The 25,450-nt window shown below is 42.9% G+C and overlaps 1 protein-coding gene across 1 annotated transcript in view; it reads left to right on the top strand.

Annotated features, from left to right (window-relative positions):
* EXT1 (exostosin glycosyltransferase 1) overlaps positions 1–25,450 on the top strand; it is a gene marked incomplete at its 5' end in the record, with an annotated part of 180,897 nt that overhangs the window by 123,541 nt on the left and 31,906 nt on the right. Inside the window, one exon of the mRNA XM_083860594.1 lies at positions 25,113–25,206. Coding sequence (XP_083716720.1) covers positions 25,113–25,206 — 94 coding nt within the window. The remainder of the gene's footprint in view (positions 1–25,112; positions 25,207–25,450) is intronic.

Here is a 25,450-nt window from a genome sequence, read left to right as displayed (position 1 = left end):
AGGAAGGGCCAAGTTCCAGATGACATTTCCATCTCTTGAATTTTCCTTCCTATTGTCATTTGGTTTTAGTTGGTGCTAAGCAAAAAAGCAGTAAGTTGTTCAAGCAGCCTTCTTTTGGCTCTCCAACGGTATGAAATGCCACATCTCTTAAGAACCATACAGTTGCAAGCAAAGCGCAGTTGGTTAGGCACTGAAGAGCGTGTCTCTGAGGTCAAGGGGGCTATTTTCTGCCCTTTGGTGTGTAGAAATATGCTGGAGGTGAATCTGAAGGGTTAACAATGTGTTCTTGGGTGGGTTGGAAGGATTTAGGATGAGATTTCCCCTCCATGTGAAAGGGTGAACATATGTCGGATGAAGCAGAAGCTGTTTCTGGTGCAAACATAATTTCCACCCAAAGATGCAGTCAGGTGATACAGATGTCTGGACACAGGAGGAGTCACAAAACATGCTTGTGAGAAAACAAAACTTCTTCAGGGTTTTGGGCATCAGCCTGAAAACTGAATCCAGGGTGCCAAGGCTCTGCTAGAATATAACCTTGCAGTCTGTTCAAAAGCAATTTAAAACCAAAATAAAATCAAGTATTTGCTACCAAGGGTCTAATGCAAGAAAATCTACTGGCTTCACAAGAGGAGTGGCTACTGTCATCATCCCTTTCTCCACTAAATTTTCTCCACTCTCTTCAGCTTTGTTGTTTCCTCATCCTCTGCTCTCCCCTCCTTGCAGTGCCATAGGGATGTGAGCATCCTCTCTGTGTCCTGGGATATCCTTGACTTTGGTTTGAAAGTATGATGCCTGAATCAATAAAACCAGGTCAAAAGGATCAGTGCTGAGACATTCACGTTTACTGTCTGTGAATGAAGCTGATGAGCAGCACTTTAGATAGATAATAAACTATCCAAAGTATGTAAACTATCCAACATATGTGAAATTGTTTTGAAAGTAATCATAAGGCACAAAGGAGCTGTGACTAACAAGGGGTGCACCCTGGCTGCTGAAGCAACTGAGCTACCTATGCATGTCCCTCATCACCCCTGCATGGGCTTTAGCAAAACCTTTTAATTTCCAGGGACAGCTATCTTCACCCATTCCCTCTTTTGTCATCATTATCCTGGATCCAGTCCCCTTTACTGAAAAACTTGCCACTGAGAAATGGAACCAAGACTTTCTCTGATCTCTTGAATGTAAAATACCTAAAAATAGACCATGGGAACAGTTTTACACTTGAAGAGCAAAATCGTGCAAAAATGTTTTAATGCAGATTTGGATCCTAATTGTTTTTTCTCACTAACAGGCATAGCTTTGCTGCAGTGTGAACAACAAGTCCATAACGCTCAAGGTTTATCCACTTAGTACTTGGTGTTTTCCTTCCTCTCCTTAGGTCTTTACTGAGAGAGCAGAGAATCAAACTATTAAATGCCATCCCAAAACTCCCAGCATCAAACCCCCCATTAATTGTGCACCCTTCATTACACCAGGAAATGCCAGCTGGTTCAGCTGGGTGGCCCCAGGTTAGTACAATGAGTCAAAATACCTAAACTGGGCAGAAGTCAAGTGTCCTTAACTGAAAAAATACAAGAGAAGTGCTATAGTTAAAGTACTGTGTTTCAGAGCACTCATTAGATCAGGATTAGGTGATCAGATTATTTTAGAGTTGGCTAAAGCACACAGAAACGTAGACAATGTTGTCAAAGGATCTTGTATTAGTGGCAGGGCCTTATCCAGGCTGTTCACTCACATCTTCTTTCCTAATGAATGATGCAGTGCATCCACTGTCCCAGCAAGGGTTCCTCAGCTGTGAACAGACCTAAGACCAGTTTGAGTCAAAGGGGCTGAGTTAGATCTGAGTGTGTTTGTGGGTGTGAGCCCCTATATATGTCCATCCTACCTACAAGTTGGTACAAGAGAGCTAATCCCTCCTAACACCTGTGTGCTGTTAGCTCACTGGTAGGGCAAACAGGGTGGACAACAGAGTATTCTTAAAATCCCACCTGGCAAAGCATGCAAAAGCCATTCCAGGACATACACAGAAGGATTTCTGTATGTCTACAGTTCTGCCTGTAAGTGTTGTAGAAATATCCGAAGTGTTGGGCTGCCTGCTTGCTGGGGAAAACGTGTGGTAACCATCGTGCTCGTTTTCCTCTGCGACTCCTGAGAAGCAGAGACGTGACCTGGCAGGGGCTGGTGATTGACACATTGTGGCGGTGCAGATTAACACACTGTGCTAGCTCTTAGGTGTCAAGTGCTTTTGTAGCCTCAGATCTTTATTTTCCATGGACGGATGTCCAAATGATGGCCCTGATGGAGAGGCTGGGGTCAGGGCTGGAGCATCAGCTCCCGGCAGTGGAGGCGTTAGCAGTCCTTCCACCGTGTGCTTCATTCACCCCTTGGGTCTGGAGGCTGCTGCAAACAGTGCTGTGAGCACTGTGCTGCTGGGAGCCTGGGCTGGTGCAGCTGCCCCAGCTTTGTGCAGCCCTGTGCTGGGATGGTGGCTGCGTCCATCCGGATGCTTTATCACAGCTATTTGGTTTTAATCTGTTTATATATCCAAGGTTGGCTAAAAAAGAAGCTATGCTTCTTTCCAGAATGCCGTTTTGAGGGCCACACTGGGCTGCTGCAATGCCTACAGTGAGAGGACAAGAGGAAATGGCCTTAAGCTGAGACAGAGGAGGTTCAGATTAGATATTAGAATAAAAAAATAATTAGGGTGGTCAGGCACTGCAATACTGAAGGAAGTCATGGAGTCACCCTCCCTGGAGATGTTTAAGAGGTATCTGGATTTGGTGCTGAATGATGTGGTTTAGTGTTTTAGGGGTTCCAGTGGTAGTGCTGAGTTGATGTTTGGACTGGATGATCTTGAACATCTCTTCCAACTGTAATGATTTTATGATTCTTTGATAGGCCCTGGAGAAAGGAGGGTATGGAGGCAAGGGCTTGGGAAATATCTCTGCCCTTGGTCAAGACCTTGTCTAGAGAGACTTGAGCAGTTTTCTATGAGGAATTGTGTCCTCTTCTCAAGTGGGAAGTCCCGTGTGATGGGCACATCTGCTCCTCTGTTTGACGTGATGATGTTTAGCTGCTGCTCCAGTGAAGCTGATGAAGTCAAGACGCATGTTGAGAGTTCCTCAGTACCAGAGGTACCTGGAAGGCCAAGGCCCCCCTCCTGCCTTCCCTATGAATAAGTAAAAACCTCTTTTGACCCCCATACAGGATGTCTGAATTCAGTAAGTAAACCATAGGCAGCACCAGACAATTCAATTATAGACTGTCACTTGGCTTTAGATCATAGATGTGTGCTTATAGTCAATGCCCTTTGGTGTTGTGACAATTTCAGACTTCTTCCCACCTCATTTTCCTCTCTGAACAGCTAAAATGAAAATATTGAGCGAGTCTTAAATAAGCTAAAGCTTGTCAGGAAGATCTGAGAGTGTATACTGCTATTTCAGAGTTGAGGCCAAAAGCTGTATACATATAATATGTATTGTCAGTTATTAGGCCCTGCTTGAGCAACAAAAAAGTGTCATCTGCTTTGTAGCAAAAATGTAGAAGCAATTGTGGTCTGCTCCTGAAATTCTCTGTATTGGGACAGTAATATTTTACAGTGGTTGACATTAAGGCAGATGATATTGACTACACTTGATTAGCTTGTTGCTAATTTTAGGTTTCTCATCGAATCACTGGTAACAGTACTGGCAAAAGCAGGGTTAGTATAGAAGTGAAAATGTAGCAAAGTTCATTGATAAGGTCCACTGTGCTATTTACTAGATGTTTGAGACACACAGAGAAAAATTGTACTAAAACCTAAAATCAGTGTCTAAAACTAAATCATCCTAAAATTATCTTCATGGAGACTGGGGATGGAAAAAGGGTAACCCTGGGAAAGGGTAAGGATAATCCTGTGTTGATTCACAAGGTTTAGAGTGGACCACCTTGCCATACTTAGTCCCACACTTGACCCATGGTTTAGGCCTAAAGGTTCTAGCAGCACTTAAATTCCACAACACTTAATCGAAAGTTTAATTTAAACATTTAAAAATAGATTCCACAGAATTGGCTATAAGCACTACAGTAACTCACTGTTAGGCCTAACTTACTTATTAATTTAACATACCTAAGAATCTAAGATAGCAACATTCATATTTGCTAGGGCATATTTCCATTCTTATGCCCACAGTGCTAAAGAAGTGTGTACAAAGTATATACCTGTGAAAAATTCCCCCCAAGTTCAGTGAAGTGCTCACATCAAAAGCCTTTGAATCTCCTTGACAGGCAAAGTGTTGAGCCTTGAGGAGTGGGGATATCAGCCCAGGCTTCATTTTCGGCTTTTAGCAGTGGTCCTGCAAATACAGTGATCTTGAGAGGAATCCCACTCAGAGGGAGGTGCTGGTCACAGCCCCCGTGGTCCAGGAGATCTCACTTAGGGCTGATGTTTGCAGGGTCACAAGAGAAATTGGCTTCAGTCGTGGTAATTTTCCAAAGTGGCTGCAATTTGGGTCACTAACTTTCTTTAAAAGTTTGATAGCAAAAGTGTTGTTCCACTTGGACTGTTACTCAGGCAGCAAAAATAAGTTTCCATGGCTGTTTATTAGAAACCAAGAGCTTGTTAGTGAGCACTTGCTCCTGGGAGCAGATAGTGTTTCTGATAAGGTCGAGGAGCTCAGCTCAGGTGCTGTTCCTCAAGGCTAAAGCCTAGAAAGCATTTCCTAGATCACAGGAGTGGGAGGGAGGATGCACCATCACATACCTTAAGATGGCACTAAAATAGGATCTAGTGCTGACCAACCTTTTTAAAGTTTCACAACCTTTGCATGTTGGTCAGTAGTAGATGAGTCTGTAGATTATTAATTACTAAGAAATGTCTGATTGCAGTTTTGAGGTGGTACATTATAGCCAAGTATTTAAATATGTACATCTTATAGGACAAGAAGGCTTCAAAGTGGGGCAAAGGAGGCAGTCTCCAGTTACTCAAGGGTTCAGTGGTCTTCAACCACAGGCTGTGGATGGAAGAAGGCTCAGGATCAACTTGAGTAACAAGGATTCTCTGGTATTTAATGAAATCAATTGATCCATGTAATGAATTGGATCCATTTTCCATAAGGGAATGAGATTGCACCCATGTATATTAACAACCACACTGACTCACAAGGTAAACCACAGGAATGCAGTGCTCCCCACTGCTCATGGGGCTGTGCTGTGTGACAGTCAGCATGTCAGATTTGGCCAGCAGGAGCTCCAGCAGGCAGGGCTGCAGGGCAAAGGCTGGCAGTAATTGAGAGCATTTATGAGGAGATTTTTGTGATTTGTTTGCACAATCACAAGAGCTTTGTTTTCAGACCTCATTGGTTGTAGGTAGCTCTGACCATTGCAAATAAAGAGCTGCACTGCATAATTTTTTTTATTTGGATATGAGCAAAAAGAAATTAATTGGAAAGCTTTTTGAAGGAATAATCGGCTGTGTCAAGCCATGCAGACAGTCCTCCTGACATAGTGGGCCATAATAAAAAATTCAAATACTTCACTATCCTCAGTGCCAAAGCCTTGTGCTCCTGACCCTGTACTCTGTGCATTTGCTTTCTGCAGGCTTCACCTGCAGCTGTGAAGGAAATGACTACAGATAGGAATTAAAACTAGTTTCAAACTGTCACTGCTTTTCAGTCTCTTGCAACTTGTTTTCCATCTGTTCCTCCCCATAGCCTTCCTTCTCCTGCAGGTGTGGTAGAGAGTGCCTTTGCTTCTCCTTATGGGGCTGTCTCCTTGCCAGCTGACATCTGTAGGCAGCCTTCTCCAGCCCCTGGCTGTGGTCAGTGCTAGTATGTGAGGAAGGCCTTACAGTCCCTAAGGGTGGCTATAAAATAGTTCCCACAAAGTTTAGCTTCCCCCACACCTTCAGTCCAAGGTATGCCACAGACTTGATTTAAGAATCCCTCACTCATTTTATGTGAAATATAATGTAACCATGATAGTCATGTTATTTCTCTGATCCCTCAGAAGTTCTTGGCATGAATTTTATTTAAAGACAATTAGTTCCATGTCTCAATTATAAACTATGAACTGGGAAAAAAAAGAAAACCCAAACTTTTAGTGTTTTAAATCCATCTCTTTTTTTTGTTGTTGTTGTTCTTACTGTACAGCTAAAAACAAATGGGAATGCCAAGTGTTCCTGCTTTGTACTTCTTGTTGTTCTGCATTCCACATCAAGCTGGCTCTGCTCTCATCCTCCAACTTTAACACTTGCTTTCTTTTTGGGAAACTGTTTCTGCTGCTTCTCATTAGGCATACTTGGTCCCAGACCAGATTCTATTGTGGAAGCATTGGTGGCTGCCTGAGCAGTGCCATTCATAACCTACCACTAAGTTTGAATGGTCCTTTTCCTTCATCCCATTGCTTTCATGTTTTTCTTGCCCTTCTTATGTATAGCAAGTTGCTATACATCTGGCTATACATCTAGTCACCTGCAGAGTCAGTCACTTCACAGGTTGTCCTCTCCTCCAGGTCACTGCACAGTCAAAGTAAACACTTTAAAAATTAAGTATAAGGAAGTAGGGGCAGATGGGGCACTTCTGCCTCCTTACATACTTGCCTTAAATATTGCTGCTAAAAGTAAGTGAAGAAAAATGTGAAGAGTGTAATTTAATAGCTGATACTGTGCCCCAAGAGAGAGGTGTCTTTGCTGGTCTTCCAACCTAATTCACTCACCCCCAGAAAAGCTGTCTGCACTTACTCCTTTTCTTTAATTAAGAAGAATGCAGCCAGCAGTCTCAATTCATGCAGAGACCATCCCACTCAGCTGTCAAACCCCATGGGAGTTGCCATGTCCCCTGCAGCCCTCAGCCCCTTTCCCAGGGGCTAAGCACTGCCACTGATGGATTCCTGATGCTCTGATGCCTGCAGCCATGAGCAGTGCTTGATTTATGGAGCCTGCTGAGAGCACATAGCCCCAGTGGCATGAAAACAGGCTTGGGTGCATCTTGGCAGCCCAGGTTTGCAGTGCCAAGGGATCTGCCTGCTGTTCTAGCTCAGCCACTGATCTGTTGTATGATGGGGGAAGTCTTGGGATTTTTTTAATGAATTACAGGTATAGTTAGAGGGCCTTTCAGTAGATGAGCAGTCCCTTAGGTACACCTAGAAGAACTATAGCTTGGTCTGACTTGACTGTGGTGCAACTGGAATGTAATGAACTGTAATAAAAATACCAACTTGCTTGTCAAGCAAAAAACCCAGCTGTTTGGTATTAATGTTTTCAAGAAGTAATTTTGTGCCCAGTGTATACTGACAAAGTATTTTTGTTTGTGCTAACACTGTATAATAAAATTCTTGGAGAGTTAATAAGTAGGGAAGGGTTTTTTGTGGTGGTTTTTGTTGTTGGGTGGCTGTTACTGAGCACAGCAGTGCATCTCCTGTGCTGTGGAGGAGGTGGAGTGGAGCTGTGACTGATGCCCTGCAATGGTGAATGATACAACCTCTCCAGTAGCTGGTGGAATTGAAACCAGCTGTTGGGCCTTGTACCCACACAGGCCCTGAGTTTGCAAGGGGAGAAAGAAGAAAAAGCAGTTCAACACAATAATCAAGAGCAAGGCATCAGCCTTTTTCCTCTAGATTCACTTTGCTCAAGTGCTGTCAATTAGAATTTGAGATTTCTCAGCCAAGGTGCTTCCTGCAGAGGAAGGTGGGAGAAGCGCAGCTGATCGGGGCATGGATGTAATTCACAGTAACAAATGAGCTGTGGCATTGCTTGGGCTGAGAGAAGAGTTTTACCAGTGCTGATGGTGGATTATTTGTGTATTTAAATTCTGTTGCAAGTTAAACAGGCATGGAAACCTCTCAGGATATTCATGTTTCCACACTAGGTGTAGTAGTTCTATAGCAAATGTATTAACCACAGGTTTGCACCAAACATGCAAAAACAAATTAGAAATAGGGAAATACAAACACATTTTCTCATTAGGGGATATAAGTATGTGCCGACTGTAGTACAAATATAATTTTTATTCCATTTGTGTAACCTTTGGTATTTTAATGAAGTCCTGTTCCTGTGTACAGCGTATGGTTCACTGTCAGATAATTTAACACTAAGAAAATCTGTCTTGAATAAATTAGAATATATTTGCAAATTAATTGGTTAATTAGATTTTAGACATCTCTTGAGGACAGGAGAGAAACAGATGTGTGCAAAAGCCACACAGATAGTTTGGGGATGAGTGTTTCTTGTAGGGTTTTATCACTCCGTTTTGTGAAAAACAGCCTTTCACAAGTGCCAAAGATTAAAATCTCTTGGCTTTAAATGCAGAACATTAAACTCCAATTTCCGTGATGCTGCTGATTTTTTCTGGGGCAGAGGCAGAGCCATTTGGACCTGTTTGCTGAATGACTGCACTCAGAATATGCAAGGTACCTCTTGAGCTGGTTTTTTTTTCTAGGAGTATCCGTGAAGCCGTCTGGAAATCCTCTGAACTAAACACTGGCAGATCAGCAGAGAGATGCCAGCTGGCATCATGGTGAAGTCAGGCAACTCATAAGAAGAAGCAGGTCTAAGATGGAGCCCAGGATTTAGAAGAACAGTCATCGAAGAAGGAAAACTGACAGGGCAGGTTTTTTTCTCAGCTACATCGGTGTAAATCCAGAGCAACTCCACTGAGGTTCACACCAGAGTAACTGAGAGCAGAATCTGGCCAACATCATCCACTTGACCTCAGGAGAGGGCTCGGATGGAGAATAATTCCCTTACCTTCCTCTTACAAGCCTTTTGCACTTGATTTTTAGAGAGGCACAAATTCAATTTTACTCAGTTTGGGGACAGACATAGTATAATCATATGGTAACCACTGATTTATTTTTACTGATCGGTAAAAGTAGAGATTCTGCTTTAAAAAATATATATTCATTACTGACTTAGACCCCTTGAAAAATAAATTCTGAGTAAATCTTCTTTGGAAACTGAGGAAATTCAAATTATAAGGGCTCAAGTTGGTGCAGAAGCTGAGTAGGAGAGGATTTTCAGCTTAAAAGCCATTCAGCAGCTCCCTGCAGTCTGTGCTGATCCTAAGAGCAGCAGAGGTGGGTAGCTGGTGCCACTTGCATCCATTTTTCTGCCGAAACAGTGCTGCAGTCTAAGCCCAAACCAGAGAACATCAATGACGCTCTCTCAGAAGACAGCCGATGATCCCATTACTTTGTTCTTGCAGTTTTATCTGCAGGATCGCGTTTTGGGTGTGCTCAGAACCATTTGGCAAAAGCCTCCTCGTTAAAAGCAATATTTGCAGTGTACAGTCAGACAAACAAGAGGCCATTTGCGTGCGTCATCGATCATTTCACAAACAGTCCTGGGGCTACGCGCAGAACTTGCCCGGTGCCGGCTGTTTGGGGTCACCGTACAGACGTCACAGGCAGAAGCGCTTTTCCTGCTGCCGTAACCTCTGCTGGGCACCAAGACCCTGATGCTGCTGGAAGAACCTTCGAGTCCTGTTCTTTCTTTGACCTTGGTGTGTTTTTCTAAGCAGCAGACAGAGCAAAGTAAAAGCCTTGTTGCTGTCCATGTGTGAAAACTACAGCCAGATTTTGCAAACTCCAGGGAGTGAAGCTCCAGGCTTGTAGTTACAGGGGACACCCAAAGCTCTGTGGCTCTGTGCAGGAGGCACCAAAGGAGGCCATGGGGCTGCTGGGCATAGGCACCATGTGTCCTTGGCCTAGGACTGCTGTCAGCAGCCACATGCCTTCAGGAAGAGAGCACAGCTTTTAAAAGGGTTGTTGTAGACTGAGATGTGCAAAAACCTGGCCGCGATGACCTCGATGCACTAATTTATGAGAGCATCTGGGCTGGCCCCTGAGGGCAGCATGACTGCAGTGTGTGGGTAAGAACCTCGTGTGGCTGGATCGTGCCAGCAGGCTGCTGTCCTGTCCTTTGGAGACCCAGCCACTGCCGGGTCCCAGGCAGCCCCTGGGGATGTCTCTGCTGGGCACTTGGCCTTTCACTCCTCATTAACCCCAGAGCCCAGCTCTCCTTTGGCAGGCAGGGAGCTCCTGTTCCTATGCAGCATCTGGCTGTCTCCTGAGCCCCTTCTGGCCTCGACACTTCTTTCCTCTCCTGTGCAGCAGGACCAGTGAGACAGGTTCCCTCTTTTAGTGGGGTCTGGTTTGTATCACTGGGAATCCAGCACTACACCACCGTCCATCCCTAGGGTGCTGTGCTTCCAGCCCAGTCAGAGCTGACCTTCCCTCCACGTGTAGCACATGCAGAGTAGTTGCATTAAAACCTGAGGCTGAGACTGCTGGTCTGCAGCTATGATGAATATAAACAACTACAGAAGATGCTCATGGACATTTCCCTGCAGCACTCACCTGAATGCACAGTGTGCTGGTTCCTTGGGCAAAATGAATTTGCGCATTTGTCAGGAATCTGGGGCTTGAGGAGCGACCCAAAAATCACCAGCTATAATAGAATTCACAGAGTAATGGGTTAATATCATCTGCTATAACTTCTCTATGGGACTTTTGTCAAATATCTGATTCAAGCAGTGTTTTCTGAGGCTTTTGACATTTGTGGCAGCACTGGGACAGACAGTAAGGTCGTGTGTCACTTTAAAGGCTTAATTTTTTCCAGATTCCTCACAGAACTGGAGCTGAAAGCTCTCTCATGAATTTCTTGGGGAGTCTGCTGAGGCAGCAATTATGTTATCCTTCAAAACTCCATGGAAAAGGTCACCACAGAACCATGCCAAACCTGTCAGACTGAAGGAGAAGGGGCTGAGAGGCTGCTTTCTGTGCCGGCTGAGAGCTGGGAGACACCTGTGAAACCACAGCCAGCTTGAGGTGCCATGGTGCGGGCAAAACACAAACTGCACATCACTTTGCATGGTCAGGTTTCTGCCAGAGATGTGCTTATTCAGCAGAGCCAGAAAGCCAAAAGCAGAGGAAGGTATTAACCAAAAAACCATGAATTTGAGAGATGGGACTGCAGTGCTCAGACCTTTCTCCTCTCTGAACACAAACTAATGTGGAGTTGCAGAAGAAGGAAGGAGCTGCCTTCAAATTTCATTCTTTCTCCATTTCTGCAAACCTCCCATGGCAGAATATTAATTTGTGATGAGAAACTAGTTTTAAACAAGATGTCTCAGTGCAAAAGATAATAAACACTGATGTGCCTAGCTAAATTACAAAGGTCTTGGTAAGTTTTGTGTAAGAACTGGCTGCATTACTAAACAGAGATCATAAACCTTTGAAAGGCAGAAGGGAGGAGAAAAGGAAATATTCCACACAGGGAAAATATGATTGTGTTAATGACTTTGCTAATCCCTAGGCTTCCAGTTTTATCCATTCATGCTTTCAGCATCTGCAGATGAACTTGGGAGGGCTTCAGTAATCCATTAAAACAAGATGATTTTAAAATTTCCATCTAGGCATAATAATTTAATGGTTGGGGGGGTTCCCCCCTTCTTCTCTGCTAATTTATGAATGCCTCTCTTAAGTTTGCTGAAATGATAATCAACCTTGATAGTTTATTTGGGATGATCATCCCTGTGGAAAAGTCTTGTGGAGAATTTTACAGGAATAGAACCAGTTGAGATCTATAGAAATACAATATTGATCTCAGTTCAAAAAAAAAAAGCTACGTTTTCGACACTCCGTCCATCAGATGAATAATTCTTGAGTAAGATGAATGTGTTGGTCTGAAGTAGAAAAATCCTGAAGGTTGTTTGTTATGAGGTGTAAGCTGTTGCTATTTAGTCTTACAGAATCTGTTGTATCTATAGTAAAGTGATCTAAGTAGTGCCTGGGCTGCTTATCAGAAGATACCCCTGGGCATTTCAGTGCTAATGTAATTGGGTGAAGTTTACATGATGGAGTATTGGAGGTGGAGGTTTTGTGCACAGGGCTGTGCAAAAGCACCAGATTCTAGTAGCTTTTACAGAAAATGGAAGGCCAGATGGAGCAGGAGATTACTCTGTCTGATCTCCTGTGTCACCCGCGTTACCCCGTGCTGCATCCAGTAAAGCGGGATGAGTTACAGTGTGTCCTCTGCCTGGGCACTTCCTTCCGATTTCCAGAGATCACTTAATGGAGGAGCCACCAGCTCTCCTGGTAGTTTGGTCAGTGCTTAAAATACCTTCAGTGCCCGGCATTACTATAGATTTCTATTGATGTTTGTTTCAATTTTAACTTCCACCTCTTGATTCTTGTTATGCCCTTTTTCAGCAGGTTGAAGAACTCTTTCTTCCTTTTATTTTTCTCCCTGTAGAGCCACTTATACGCTGTAATCAAGCCACTTCTTCTTCTTCTCACTGATAAGCTGAACAAGCTGAGGTCTTTCAGTCTCTCTCAGAAGGGTATTTACTACAGTCCTTTAAATAACTTCTCTGTCCCTTTTCTCTGTCTTCAATTATTCACCATCTTTATAAAATGTGGAGATGGTAGCACAGGGTATTTTCTGGTGTCTGCCTCACTGATTCCAGGTAAAAAGGGACAATTTCTTCCGTGTGTGTACATGGTTGATGTGTCTAAGGATTCATTTGCTCTTCTATAACAGCCTTAAGCTGCTTGTCCACAATGACCCTCTAATCCTATACAGAATTGCTCCTTTCTAAGGTAAAAAGTCTTGTTTCAGATGCCAAGCATTATATTTTGGTTTACTGCATTTTATAGTCTCTTAAACAGTATGTAAAAGATGTCTGTGCTACATGAGGATGCTCCAGAACCCTGCTCTAGGTCTGCACCTTTTTAGCCTCCAATGTTGGCAAAAATTGCTGACACATCTAACACATGGTTTGAGGCACTGCTGTAGGAAAGTGCCTGTATCACAGCCCATCTGGAGTCTGAGAAGGGCAGCTGGGGGAGAACAGCTGCTCGGAAGTTTGTAGGGAGAGCTCGAGGTCTTGTTTATACCCCCTGGGGACACAACACACAAAACCCAGACTCAGCTGGGAACTGTGCAGCCTGTTCTCCCACTAGCACAAGGGGCTGCAGTTACAGTTTTTGAGAGGTAGGAAGGTTACCCTGCTAGAGAAGCCTCTTTTATAGATGTCTTTTCACCTGCTCTGTGCTTATCACTGGAACTTCAAAAATAATATTAAATATTTTAAAACTAATACCAGCATTAACACACCTGTAGAAAAAAACACTCCAGTTGCATGTTACACTGCATCCTTGCATGGCCTCTCTTACAGTCAACACTTTTCCCATCCATCTGTTGGCTGTTAGCATTTGGCTGAAGAGCTGTTGTTCCTCTGACTAATCTCATCACTGCTGGCATCCTTTCGTAAACCCTTTTGTCTGGACAGTCATGTTTTCCTTGGCAATCTGCAAAGCACACCAGATCATAGGTCCCTCTGAGCACTTGCATGCTGATGCCTTTCCCTTTCCATTTGTCTTTGCACCTTCACAGCTAGAGGAGATATTAAAGGCAGGGCAGGGAGCAGGGAGAGAGCAGAGGGCTTTTTTTTGGCAGGCAGTATCATTCTGGCCCTGCACACTTCCCTGTGGGGCTGGAGGAGGTGTCTGGCAGTGTTCCAGGGATGGGGCTGGTAGAGCTGCTCCCTGGTGTAAGTGTGGTGTAGGTGTGCTTCAGATACTGGCCTCAGAGCAGAGTTGCAAATACACTGAGGAGTTCCCTGCTCTCCTACAGCTCATGTGAAGTGTTTCAGAGTTCGGCAGATCACAGGAGAAGATGCCAGCATATGCCTAACCTGATCTGTGCTTCTCATTGGGGTTCTGGCTACAAAACCTACCAGCTTTAGATTTCCTTGCTGAGGTATAAAATTTCTCATGGTTAAAACTTTATTTGGAGTGGAGATGCCTCTCTGCCAGAGAGAGAGTCCTTTCAAGTCTGCACAAACTAGTAAGGAATTCTGCGACAACTGAATCTGTTGGTTTCTTTAAAGAAACATAATTACTTTAAAATGACAAACTGTTCCTTTTGTTGATAAATGTTTTATGTCTTTGCTGCTATGCTTGAATAGTTTGTGTAAATAATTTATTAGCTTGCAAACAGACGTAGCACGTTCAGGCAAACACTGCCCAGCGGGGCAGGAATGCTAAAAAGGGGAAACAGGGTTGTGAGCAGTGCTGAGCACCGAGAGCAGGAGTGGGTGTCAGTAGGGATGGACAAACACCATCTGCAGCTCGTAGGCTCAGGCCCAGCATAGCTCAGATGCCTGGCACTGTGGTGAGGCACTGGAGGTGCAGATGTGAGTGAGCAGTCAGGCAGTCACCATCAGCAGGTATGTCCGTGGGACATTAGGAGCAAAGTGACAGTGGTGCTCAGAGCTGTGAAATGGTCTGGTTAAGTGTTTGGCATTTAACATTTTCAGACTGACTGTTTTTCATGCTTAAGAAGAGCTCTCCTTCAGTTTGCTCTGGTTGGTTATTCCTCTGACTTCGTTCTCAAAATGGGGCTTTTTTGTTGAAAAAGCAATTTTGCAAAAATCATGTGTGAGGTCCTTTTTTGTGTCAGGGCAGGGTCAGGCAGGAGAAGATGGCTGAGTGCATGCATCAGTGGTTTCCAGATGAAAGTCCTTTGTAAATAGCGTGTGTGTGCATATAAGTATGCATGGATGCAAATGTGCTTCTGGGGCTTTTTAGACAGCAATTTTGCCTAAAAGTCCTATATATCACAATGGGGACTTACAGAACCGTAGGAAAGTTTGGGTTGGATCTTAAAATATCATCTAGTCCAATCCCCTGCTTTGGACAGGCCATCTTTCAATAGATCAGATTGCTCAAACCCCCAGCCAATCTGACCTCGAGCATCCTGAACTTCCCTGGGCAATCTATTCCAGTGTCTCAGCACCTTCAATGTGAAAAATTACTTCTTTGTATCCAATCTAAACTTAGCTTCTTTCAGTTTGAAACAATTATCCCTTGTACTTTGAAAGAGGATAAAACTCTTTGCAGCCTCACTGAATGTAGTATAGACACCCTGCTCTGGTTCGGCATCAGCTGAAGACCACTGGAGTTGCCTCAACAACACTGTGGGAGGTAAGAAGCGCCTAATAAAAGCCATCTGCAATTCTAAACTGATTCTTAATGGCATGGAGCTCAGTCTGGCTGAGGAGAGGAGAGTGGCTCCAAAGGTCACTTGGTGATGCAGAAATGAAGAGGACCAGTGCGCTAGTAATAGGTGCCTTTTTTGCTGAGAAAAACAAGAGAGAACTTGGGTTTTACTGTAGTCAGCAGAAGTGAGCAAGCCCAGAGAAAGAGCAGATCTGCAGAGTGACAGATTCCATTTTACCTGGCCACTCAGTGAAACACAGTCTTGGTCCTCAAACCACACACGGCGTGGCCTTGATTTAGCTTTATCTTAGCAAAACTGTGAATGGATATAGGAGGCATCAGCAAAAAAAAATTATCACTGGATTTTTCCTGCTATAGTCTCCTTTCTGTCTCTTAGAAAATAAAAATTATTTTAATACTGATTGTGAAGTGCAATAAGGAAAAAAAAAATGCTGTTTCCTGCCCTTCCAGAGTTCAGACTCCTGCTCTGCTCTATTGCAGAAGTTAGTCCTCATTAAATCCAGAAGATCAGCTCTTACTGTCAGCCAGTGGAAACCACCCTGGACTGTTAACAGTGCTGGGATTTTACCCAAAAATTCAGAGCTACAAAGCCAAAATACACAGAATTGGGGTTGTTCCCCCCTCCCCACTTTGTGTCCTAATCCTATTTTTGAGGTAGCTTTGTCTCGTTTATAGAAATGAGAAAGAAAATACTTGGAGGTCCTAGATGAGCGCAAGTAGAAGAATTAATAATCAGCCAAAAGAATGAAGTATCTGGATGTGTTGTGGTGTACTGCTCCTGGTGACTAAGCTGCATGAGTAAAAAATCACTTCTCTGTTTCATTCAAAGTTGTTCCTTGGATTTGCTGAACTAATTTCTCCTCCAAGCCTGGTCACATTTTAGGTCAGCATGCCTAGACAACATGGGGCTCTGCCAGTAGTTCCTGTGTAAAGTCCCTCTTTGTTTTTTTGGAAACAAATCCAGTCATTCATAGAAATGAACTCCTGCATAATTAGAGGCAGCATTGCACATCATCTTTACTTTCCATTTTTAGATGTTGCGTCTGGAGGACTATAACTTTTAAAGATGCCAACAAGCCACTTAGGAGCTCGATAGCCGTAATGGGAAAATCTGTGGAGCTGAATGGAAAATGATAAGCTTCATAAGGACTATTCTAAATCGTTTGGTAAAGAGCTCAGACAGACATTCAAGGCAAGAAAGAAGCTATAACCCCTTCTAATTTGATCTTCAGGGAATTGTACTTTCTCTACTGTCCTGCTGAAGCCCCAGTCCTACAGGCAGCTTAATGGAGAGGATGGTATTCTTTACAATGGAGTCCTTTGGTTTCTGCTGAGTCCAGTTATCAGACTGTTGCATAAATGAGTGCAGAACACTGATTTTATCCATCTTTTACCCTCCAGGGCCTGTAATCAACCATTTTTTTACTAGATTATTTAAAACGTTCAGTATCCGCAGATACTGAAGTGTGAAAGTCTGGAAAACAGATCCTCTTCAGCATTTTTTAACCTCAAGTTTTTAATAAAGAGCTATTTAAAAATAATTAAGAAAGATTTGGAGGCCTTTTATTTTTTTGACAGGTAGATAGCAGTCATCAGCTTCAGAGCCAACAGGTGTGTTGACAGGTGAATGATCTCACAATAAGTCTTTTATATCTCTGCATGCTGAGGCTCTCAGGTATGTCCTGTAATCTCAAAATTAGAGTGGGTAGCAGATGGACTAAAATTTGTTTCTTTGTTCAGATAATGCAGTATAGATTTTTCTTTGTTTGGATCTTTAATCCAAGCTGATGCTTTAATAACTGAAATTCCAGTAGTGATTTGGTTTTTTGGTTTGTTGTGGTTTTTTTGGGTTAAGTTGGACAATAAATCAATAAGAAAATTGTCCTTGCAGTGGGAAATTACCCCAAAGATGTTCACTGCTGGACTGTCACAGCATGTGAGTTTGGTTAATGGGAGTAGATGGAGCAATTTAGGGCAAGTGTTTGACACTGCTTCACTGCTAGGAAAGAGCTAAAGTCCAAACAAAGTCACTCTGTGAAAGACAGAATAGAATATTCCAAATTTTAAAAATAAGTATCATAGAATTACAGAATTATTTGTGTTGGAGGCATATTTTATGATGGTCTACTCTAGTCTCTCTGCCCTGAGCAGGGACACCTTCCACTAAACCAGGTTGCTCAGAGCCCCATCCAACCTGGCCTTGCACACTTCCAGGTATGGGATATCCACAACATCTCTGGACAATCTGTTCTTGTGCTTGATCACCCTCACACAGTAAAAATTCTTCCTTATATGCAATGTAAATCCAATCACTTTTAATTTAAAAACATTATTCTTGTCACTACAGGATGTGGTATAAAAAGTCTTCTTTCCATCTTTTGTATAAGCCCCTTTATATATTGAAAAGCCACAATAAGGACTCACTGGAGCCTTCTCCCACCTGAACAGCTCAAACTCTCAGCCTTTCCTCGCAGGAGAGGTGCTCCAGCCCTCTGATTGTTTCCGTGGTCTCCTCTAGACCTCCTCTGACAAGTTGCTGTCCTTCTTGTGCTGGGGACTCCAGGGCTGGACACAGTGCTCCAGGGAGAGTCTCACCAGAGTGGAGTGGAAGGGGAGAACCATCTCCATAACCTGCTGGTCACACTTCTTTTGATGCAGCCCAGTATATTTATTAGTCCCCTGTTGAAACACCAAAGCAGACTATCAAGAGTTAGATACTACTTTCAACTCACTCCTGCATTTTTCTACACAGAAATACTGAGGAACAAGGCTGAGTAGATGAAGCCCAAGTTCAGGTTGCATGGTGGTTTCATTGGTGAAGTGCTGCTTTGTTGGTCCTGCCTGCATGCTGGGGGTTCTTTATATTAAAATATTCTGAAAGGAGTTTGTAATCTCCAGAAAATGGCAAGGTAGAGGTTCCATAATGATGCAAAGTGCTGGTGTAATTTTTTTTAGAAGAATCCTGTTAGAAAGTGGCTGTCTGAGCCATTTGATCATAGTAGCTTGGTCTTATCTTTACCTCGTAAGGGTCCAGCACCTTGGTGGTCAGTAAGTGCCAGCTGGGCACTTTACAGACAGAGGGCATACATACATGCTTTTGTCACTTCAAAGGGCATGGCAGGGGAGGTGGGGCCAGGTAAAATCTTACCATGTGGCTCTGTGTGTACATGTTCCTGGGTGTGCATCTGCGCGTGCGAGCATCACTATCCCTGCTTTCCCACCACCCTGGAGGATATTTGCAATATGTGGGGCTGCATTTACATTCTTCACAAGACACAAGTGAGCACTGCATTAGCTTCTCTGTGGATTTTTCTTGTTCAGACATGATGTGAGTTTTCTTGCTGCCAGCGCAGTGAGGTGCAGCTGTGCAACAGGCACTCTTAGAGGACTTCAAAGCCTGGGAGCCAGTGTTTGGTTTTAGAAGAAGCACTACATGGTGCCATTAGCAGGTTGCTGGTAACTGGGGCATAACACTGCCTAGAGAGGCACCTCTGCAAAGTTTGCCTCTGACATGCCACTTACAAACCCACTGTGGTACGCTTGCTAAATAAGCAGTTATCTTTAAATATCAAATTATGTTGTTGAGACCACTTCTGCTGCTGTGTAATACTACTTGTTCTGGGTGGTCTTGCCACTACACTGGGAGCCGGTTGGATAGCATTTTGCAGTCCAAGTGTTGTGCATGCCTTGCATGCATCATATAGATTTAGAGGACATTTTGTGTAAATATTTAGACAGAAATCTTCAGAGCATTTTTATTTGTTGGAATGCACATTGACTTTAACGGCTTGTGTATCCAAATGGTTTTCCACATAATATTGAAGTCAACTGAATCAAACAGTGATGTCACTGAAGACTTTAAAAACACTTTCAGTTTTAACGATTACTGTCCATCTTAAATGTAAAATAGAGTTTCTTTAGCAGTGCATTAAAGTGAAAAGTCTACTTCCCTGTTTTTCTTTGTTAATCCAACTTCCTGAACTAAAGGAAGATGCTGGCATGTAACAGAGGAAACAGTTGTGCTTCGCTGTTAGTTGCCATGTGCTTTCAGGATTTCATTTCCATTGCAAGGCCTAGTAGAATTATTCAGAATTTTCAGATTGGGCTCGTGCTCATACCCACACTCAGCCATTACCAGTGCTCTGAAGTCACTGTTCACACTGTTGCTGTAGTCAGGCAGTAACATCCTTGGAGTCCAGAAGCCAGGACAGTATGATGGCAGTGGCTGCAGTAACGAGCTAGACTGAAAGAAATACTCTAATGGCTGCCTTTCAGCACTTGGCAAGAAAATCCTTTTTATGTTAGTTTCAAGGTCGTCAGATATCATTATAGCCAAGTATTAAAAATTTCAAAGAAAGGAGGCAGTGTGTTTGATTTATAGAATAATTATCTAGCTTTCGCTCTAACTTGGCTTTGGCAATGGTTTTGCAAGCACTCGAAAATTAAATCCATTTTTTATGGCACTACAAGGTATTATCTCACAGCAAATGATAATTAAACACCTGTGAAATCAATTAGCCTTTTAAACAAGGAAAAAAAAGTTTTCCAATTATGTTTTTGCACCTCCAAACTTTCTAATTCCAGAACCAGCACTTGCAGAGCAGGAGATGGACTGCCGGTAGCTGGTTAACTGGCATTCAGATCACCCCAGAGCGTTGCACAGCCGTAAATCCAGCAGCGAGCAGTTCGCAGTGACGGCACCCTTCCAAGCAGGATGCACCAGCCTTCCCAGCTCAGTCTTGGGCAGCTATCTATCTGACACACAGCCGAGCTGTCAGCTCTTCTACAAAGGCAGTTACTCACTTGGTGTTTTCAATGCCAAGTTTTACTTGACAGTTTATTTAAAAGCCAACATACCTTAGTGGAAACCAAGCAACGAGACGCTCCGTGTGACTGAGTGGGGTTTCTTCTCAGGCTCTCCAGCCACTAGTACAGAGCCATCTGTATTAAGAATTCACACAGAGGAAAAATGGCCAATTGGCTAATAGCTGAAAATTAATATAGTGGTAAACTGGGAAACACTTCTCCATTTACCCTTGTGTTAAAGATTTTACTGTCTTTGTCGTAGTACTTCATATGATACAGAAACTTCTGGAAGATGCAGTGTGCATTCATGGTCTTGCAGATTCAGAGAGGGAGCCCTGGACATAGTTGGTTAAGTGCCATCACAATTTTTTTGGCTCAGGAAGTAAAAGAGCAGCTCTAGTCACATCTGACGTCTACAGTGGAATGTGCTGATAGTCCCTGCCAAAGATGAGCTCTAGCATCTTCCAAAAGATGGATTATGTGTGGCACTGTTAAAATATGTACTGCTGGGTTAAACCCATTGCATTTGATTTGAATTAAACCTGTTGTATTTGGCTTGGGTTCTGCTCCTGTATTTCCATCTGAATTTTAATAGCCATAACATGCAGCTGGATTTCAGTGAATGCAGCATCACCAGAGAGAAAGAAGTAAGGTTAAAATGCTGTGGTTAGCATTCTCAAGGTCCCTCTAGCTGCAGGAGAAGCCACCAGTCATTTGTGGTTCAGGTTTTCCATCTATATAATGTGAATGGTGACTGTATCTTGTAAAAAAACTTGTTGTCTACATGACAGGTGACATATAGCTAGATAAAGTGTTATGATAATCACTGCATCTAGACATATCTGCTGGTCTGAACAGTTGTTTTCGATTTTAGACCTCCCTTCAGTCAGTGGTGATGAACATGTGGCCTTCAAAAAAAGAAAGTTTATACTAAAATTGGTAGTGAAAATATTTCCCAGGCTAGTTTATAATCTCTGCAGTGTAGGAAATGGGGAAATGCTTAAGCTGTAGGAAGGAATGTATGGCATGGCTGATTAGTCACTGCAGAGTTTCTGCAGCCTGCCGGGGCTCCTTGGGATAATGGAGAACCAGGAATCTCAAACAGCCTTCTAATCCATGTGCTGATTGACATGGTCTGAACATCAGAAGGAAAAAAAAAAGAAAGGGGGGGATGGGGGAAAACAGACTGCTGTGTGGTGGATCAAGGAGTTAAAATGGTGGGAGTGTTTGGCAGGGCAGCTTTTCTCCTTTGGATAATTGCCCACTCGGCATTGCAATGTTTACACCTGTGTGATCGATGGGGACAAACATATTTCCTCAACTATGGGTGATGGCAGAGAGGGAATAATTCAATTAAGTCGTGAATACATTAGAATTGATTGCAAATAGAGCTGTTCTTTTATGCTGCCTAAAAAGGTACGAGCTGTGAACAAGGTATACTTAATCATTATAAAAAGAAGCCTGAAAGTTAATAAAACATGCCTCTAATACTTACAGAGGGATGCCAGCTTTGGATTAAATCTGTAGCTATTTTAGTTTTGAAGACCCAACTGTCATTTTTAAGGCTTATGCATTTTGGATTTTAACATGTTTGAATGCTGCAGCTGAGACCCAGGCCAAGCCGACCCTAAAATTGGCAGTAAAATGTTACCTCTGTGCAAGCGTGCAGAATTGAAGGAATCAGGAATGTATGAGCAATAAGCATGTGCCCCCACTCCCTGCCAGTCTTCTAATGTGGAAACTTGTAGCTTTCTGGAAATAAATACCTTCTGAGCAAAGCAAAAGACGCCTCTAAAAGCTTTTCTACAGTAAATGCTAGAGGAGGTAAAGGGCCAGAAGGAAAGGGAAGTGCCAGAACAACAACAACAGCAAAGCAGCACAAGTAAGGAAGAAGTGCCCAGCCAGCCCCTGCTCAGTGCTCTGCAGTGCTGGTCTTTGCTCTGATTTTCTGGAGCCTGAAAAACCTCCACAGTTGGGTAAAAAAGAGGGTCTCAGTAGGCAGGTAAAGGAGACCTGTCCACACACACTGGCAGCTCTTGAGTTTGCAGAAATCACAGCAGTGCAAGTTATGGAAGACCATAGCAAATGTCCCTGCCATCTTCAGGTGTTACCAGCTAATGGTAACATGTAGTTCTGGAAACAGATACAACCCCCATTGTTGGGGAGAAGAATAAGAGGAAACTCTGGAAGAACTTCTTCTAAACTTGACTATTTTCCCTATAGCTTAAGATGTCTCCTCCAGTTGCCGAGTGCAGGTTCTCCTATTTGATTACCTCCCTGAGGTTTTGCTGAGATTAGTCAGTGGGGATAGTGGGGAAATAAAGCCCGTTATTGATGCAGTACTGATGTTTGCATTAAATGCCAGATTGGTACTTAATGTACGAAATCAGTACTCCAGCTGAGAGGGTGTTCCTGGAAGCCTGTTGCCAGCTCTGATTTCTCTCCTGCACAAGTGAAGGAGAAATTTCAAGTCCAGCAAATACTTAACTCAGATACTTATCTTTAATCATAGAGATTATTTCACTCACTTCACTGAAAGCAGTTTAAGTCTCAGTTAAGGGAAGTGCAGAAATGCTTTCAGGTGTAATGCTGTATGTTTCTACTATGTGGAAAAAAATGTACACAAACATTTTGCACTCCCTGACAAAATGCTGGCAAAAATCAAACCTGCTGCTGTGTGCATGGTTCTGTCTAGGCTAAATGGGAAGGTGTCTAAAAGTGAAAGTTGCCCTGAGCCTTCTGTCCTCACCATGGCATGTGGGCTGGAGTTTCATTTACCAAGTGACATTTTTGTGGACAAGGTCTCCTCCAAATGCTGCCTGGCAGTCCAAAAAAAGAAAATTTAAATGGTCTGTGCTGCAAGCTTGACTCTGAAATACTGTTTGTGTATATACATATTATTTCCTCTGTAAGCAATGCTTTCAATTACAAAGCTATGCTTGCAGCCTGACAGAAATGTTTGTGTATTTGGGGCTGGTTACATGTGTTGCACAAAAAGCGTTCCTAAATTTGTATTTAAACATACTGGGCCATCTTCTGTCTTCCAGCTAAGGCAGAGTGCTACCCATGAACTCGTAGGAGTAAAAATAGCACCTCATGTTTGCTATTATGATTTCAAATAGGGGCTTGATTTCATAGTGGTCTCTGAAGGATTTAAAGTGGACATGGGTCCCTTATCTCTGCTCTCAAAGATCCCACTGAGTCACCTTAAAGCATTTTGGTTCAAATTGCAGGGAAATTTGTTCAGTAGAATCTCTGGTGCAGTTCATTCACTTCAGCAGCTCTCGATGGATATTACTTTACTCTGAGTCTGTTCCTTTTGTATTTGTGGGTCCCCCCTGAAGCGAGTAGATATTTTGTGCCCATACATCAAGGTTAGGATGGGGCTTTCTGTGTACATATGATGTAGATAAATTGCTTGATGACCATGAACTGTGCTGTTACAGACCTCTGCAATAAATCACACGTTAAATTTTAAAAGGCTCAGAAATGGGAGCAAGATGCTAACTGTTTTTGAGGTGGAAAATGGTCAACAAAATCCTCTTCCTTTTTTTTCCCTTTGTAAATCTATCCTAAAACCAGCAAGTTAGATATGGAAGAAAAGGTGCTCAGTATAGGATGTCACGGGGATGTAGAAGACTCACTTGCAGTGGCCTTGCTCTCTGCTTTTCTTTGTGGTTTTGCCATCACTGTTTTGTGGATATTGTTGTATTTTACATTTTTAACTAGTTAATGATGGGGAATTTCTGACTGGTGTATTCTAGCCCCATGGGGTATTCTGTTTTTGGTATTTATTTATTAACATTTGCTATCCTACAATACACAGTAAAAGCAATGAGTCTCAGACCTCTCAATATGTCAAAAAGGAGTACTTAAAAATGGCAGCTTTTTTCTTTTAATTGTTTTTTTGGTGTTACAGTCCTAATATTTTCCCCTGTATACTGTGTCAGTGGTGGCTGGTGAGCTGGGACATGGCTGCCAATCTCTATCCCACACAGAGAAAAATAAATAGCTGCCACTCAGATGGAATATGTATATATGTATTTTAACCAAAGTTGAGATAGGATTCAAAAGAAAAAAGGGACTTTGAAGTCTGTTTTGTAGTTTTAATTAATGCAATGAGGGGTTTTATTTTACTCTCAGTGGAGATAATCTTAATCCATTCACAGTGACCTTTTCTTGTGCAAATTAGCTATACACGCTTGTTTAAGCAAATGAGCCTTTGCAAGATGGCTCTTCCTAAAGACAGAGCTTATAATTGAAAATTGGCTTACTCCCATCTGTCTGGCCTGTGTGAGAATACAAACATAGATCCTGACTTCTTTGTATATAAAATATAATCATGTATGTATATATATATATATACATAAAAACACATACAAAAAAAATTGCTCTGCCTGCAGGACATGGTAGAATTAGACTATTGTTGTCAAAAAATTTCAGTGCTACAAGTTGCTGTCAAAATAGCATCTCTGTTCAGAGTCCAGGACACTCTGCAGAATGGAGGGTGTTCAGTCTGGATCCTTTTGACTCAGACGAGGTCAATGCCATTCACAGTTCCTTGGGCTTGTCAGAAGTGCAATTTGCTAATAAGAGGCGGGAAACTGTTGGGATTTGATGTGTGGTTTTGGTGAATGATTTTCTGGTGATTGATGTAATTGGGGAAAAAAAAACCAGAAGTGTCTATCAGCACTTTCATTCAGAGGAGCATGGATCATTGCAGCTATGTGATTAATTGCCAAAATCTGGTAGTTTATTCCTCTCTCTACACTTAACAATAACCACCAAGTGAGTCATTGTAACCCCCATCCCTTCTTTAGTGCCTGCTTGATAAGGAAACATTTCTTTGGCATAGTTTGAATTTTTTTTTGCTTTGTACAAACCTCTTGTGAAAACAGTTATGCTTGACTTTGACTAAATCTGAATAGAAATCAGGGTCACAGAAGTACTGCAACAATGCTTTGGGTATCAAAATATTTAATGTGAGTTTGTTCCTGGAAGTCATGCACTGTTTATACAGAACTGGCTCATTATTGCAAAGGCAAAATTACTTCCTTCCTTATCAGTCTCATTACCACTCTCCCCATATCTCTCCCATGGTGGTTGCAGCTGAGGATGAACAAAAAGGAGCCAGGGAGGAGGCTGACACACATGCATGGAGAGAGTTAGTTAACCTGGTGCTGAACAGTCTTGGTTGGGGATGATTTTATCCAGATGTGTCTCAACAGCTGTTTGCATTTTCATGCCCAGTTACTCTAGGACTCAGCACTAATTGAATTTTCTCTTTTCTCCCCTGTTCTTGTTAGGTATGATTACCGTGAAATGCTGCACAATGCCACTTTCTGTCTGGTTCCCCGTGGCCGCAGGCTTGGCTCTTTCAGGTTTTTGGAAGCCTTGCAGGTAAGAGCTGCAGTGTAAAGCAGTGACTGTGCTGACTGCAATTCAGTGTGCAATAGCAGGGAGGCGGGGAGGAGGGAAATTTATTTCATTTCCCTAGTGGACAGTAATCCACTTTGCGAAAGCCTCTATTCATACTTCTGGAGCAATTGGCAGCTTCTTCCCAGGAGGGGCTGAGGCACTGAACTCATCTGAAGGTTGGATTGCGTTATCTCCAGGAAAAGGATTTCCCTGGATGTGGTGAGGC

The sequence above is a fragment of the Zosterops lateralis genome (genome assembly GCF_965231275.1).
Source record: "Zosterops lateralis genome assembly, chromosome: 1".
Classification (NCBI taxonomy): Eukaryota; Metazoa; Chordata; class Aves; order Passeriformes; family Zosteropidae; genus Zosterops; species Zosterops lateralis.
The sequence above is the reverse complement of the archived record's forward strand: the minus strand, read 5'-3'. Positions and strand labels throughout refer to the sequence as shown.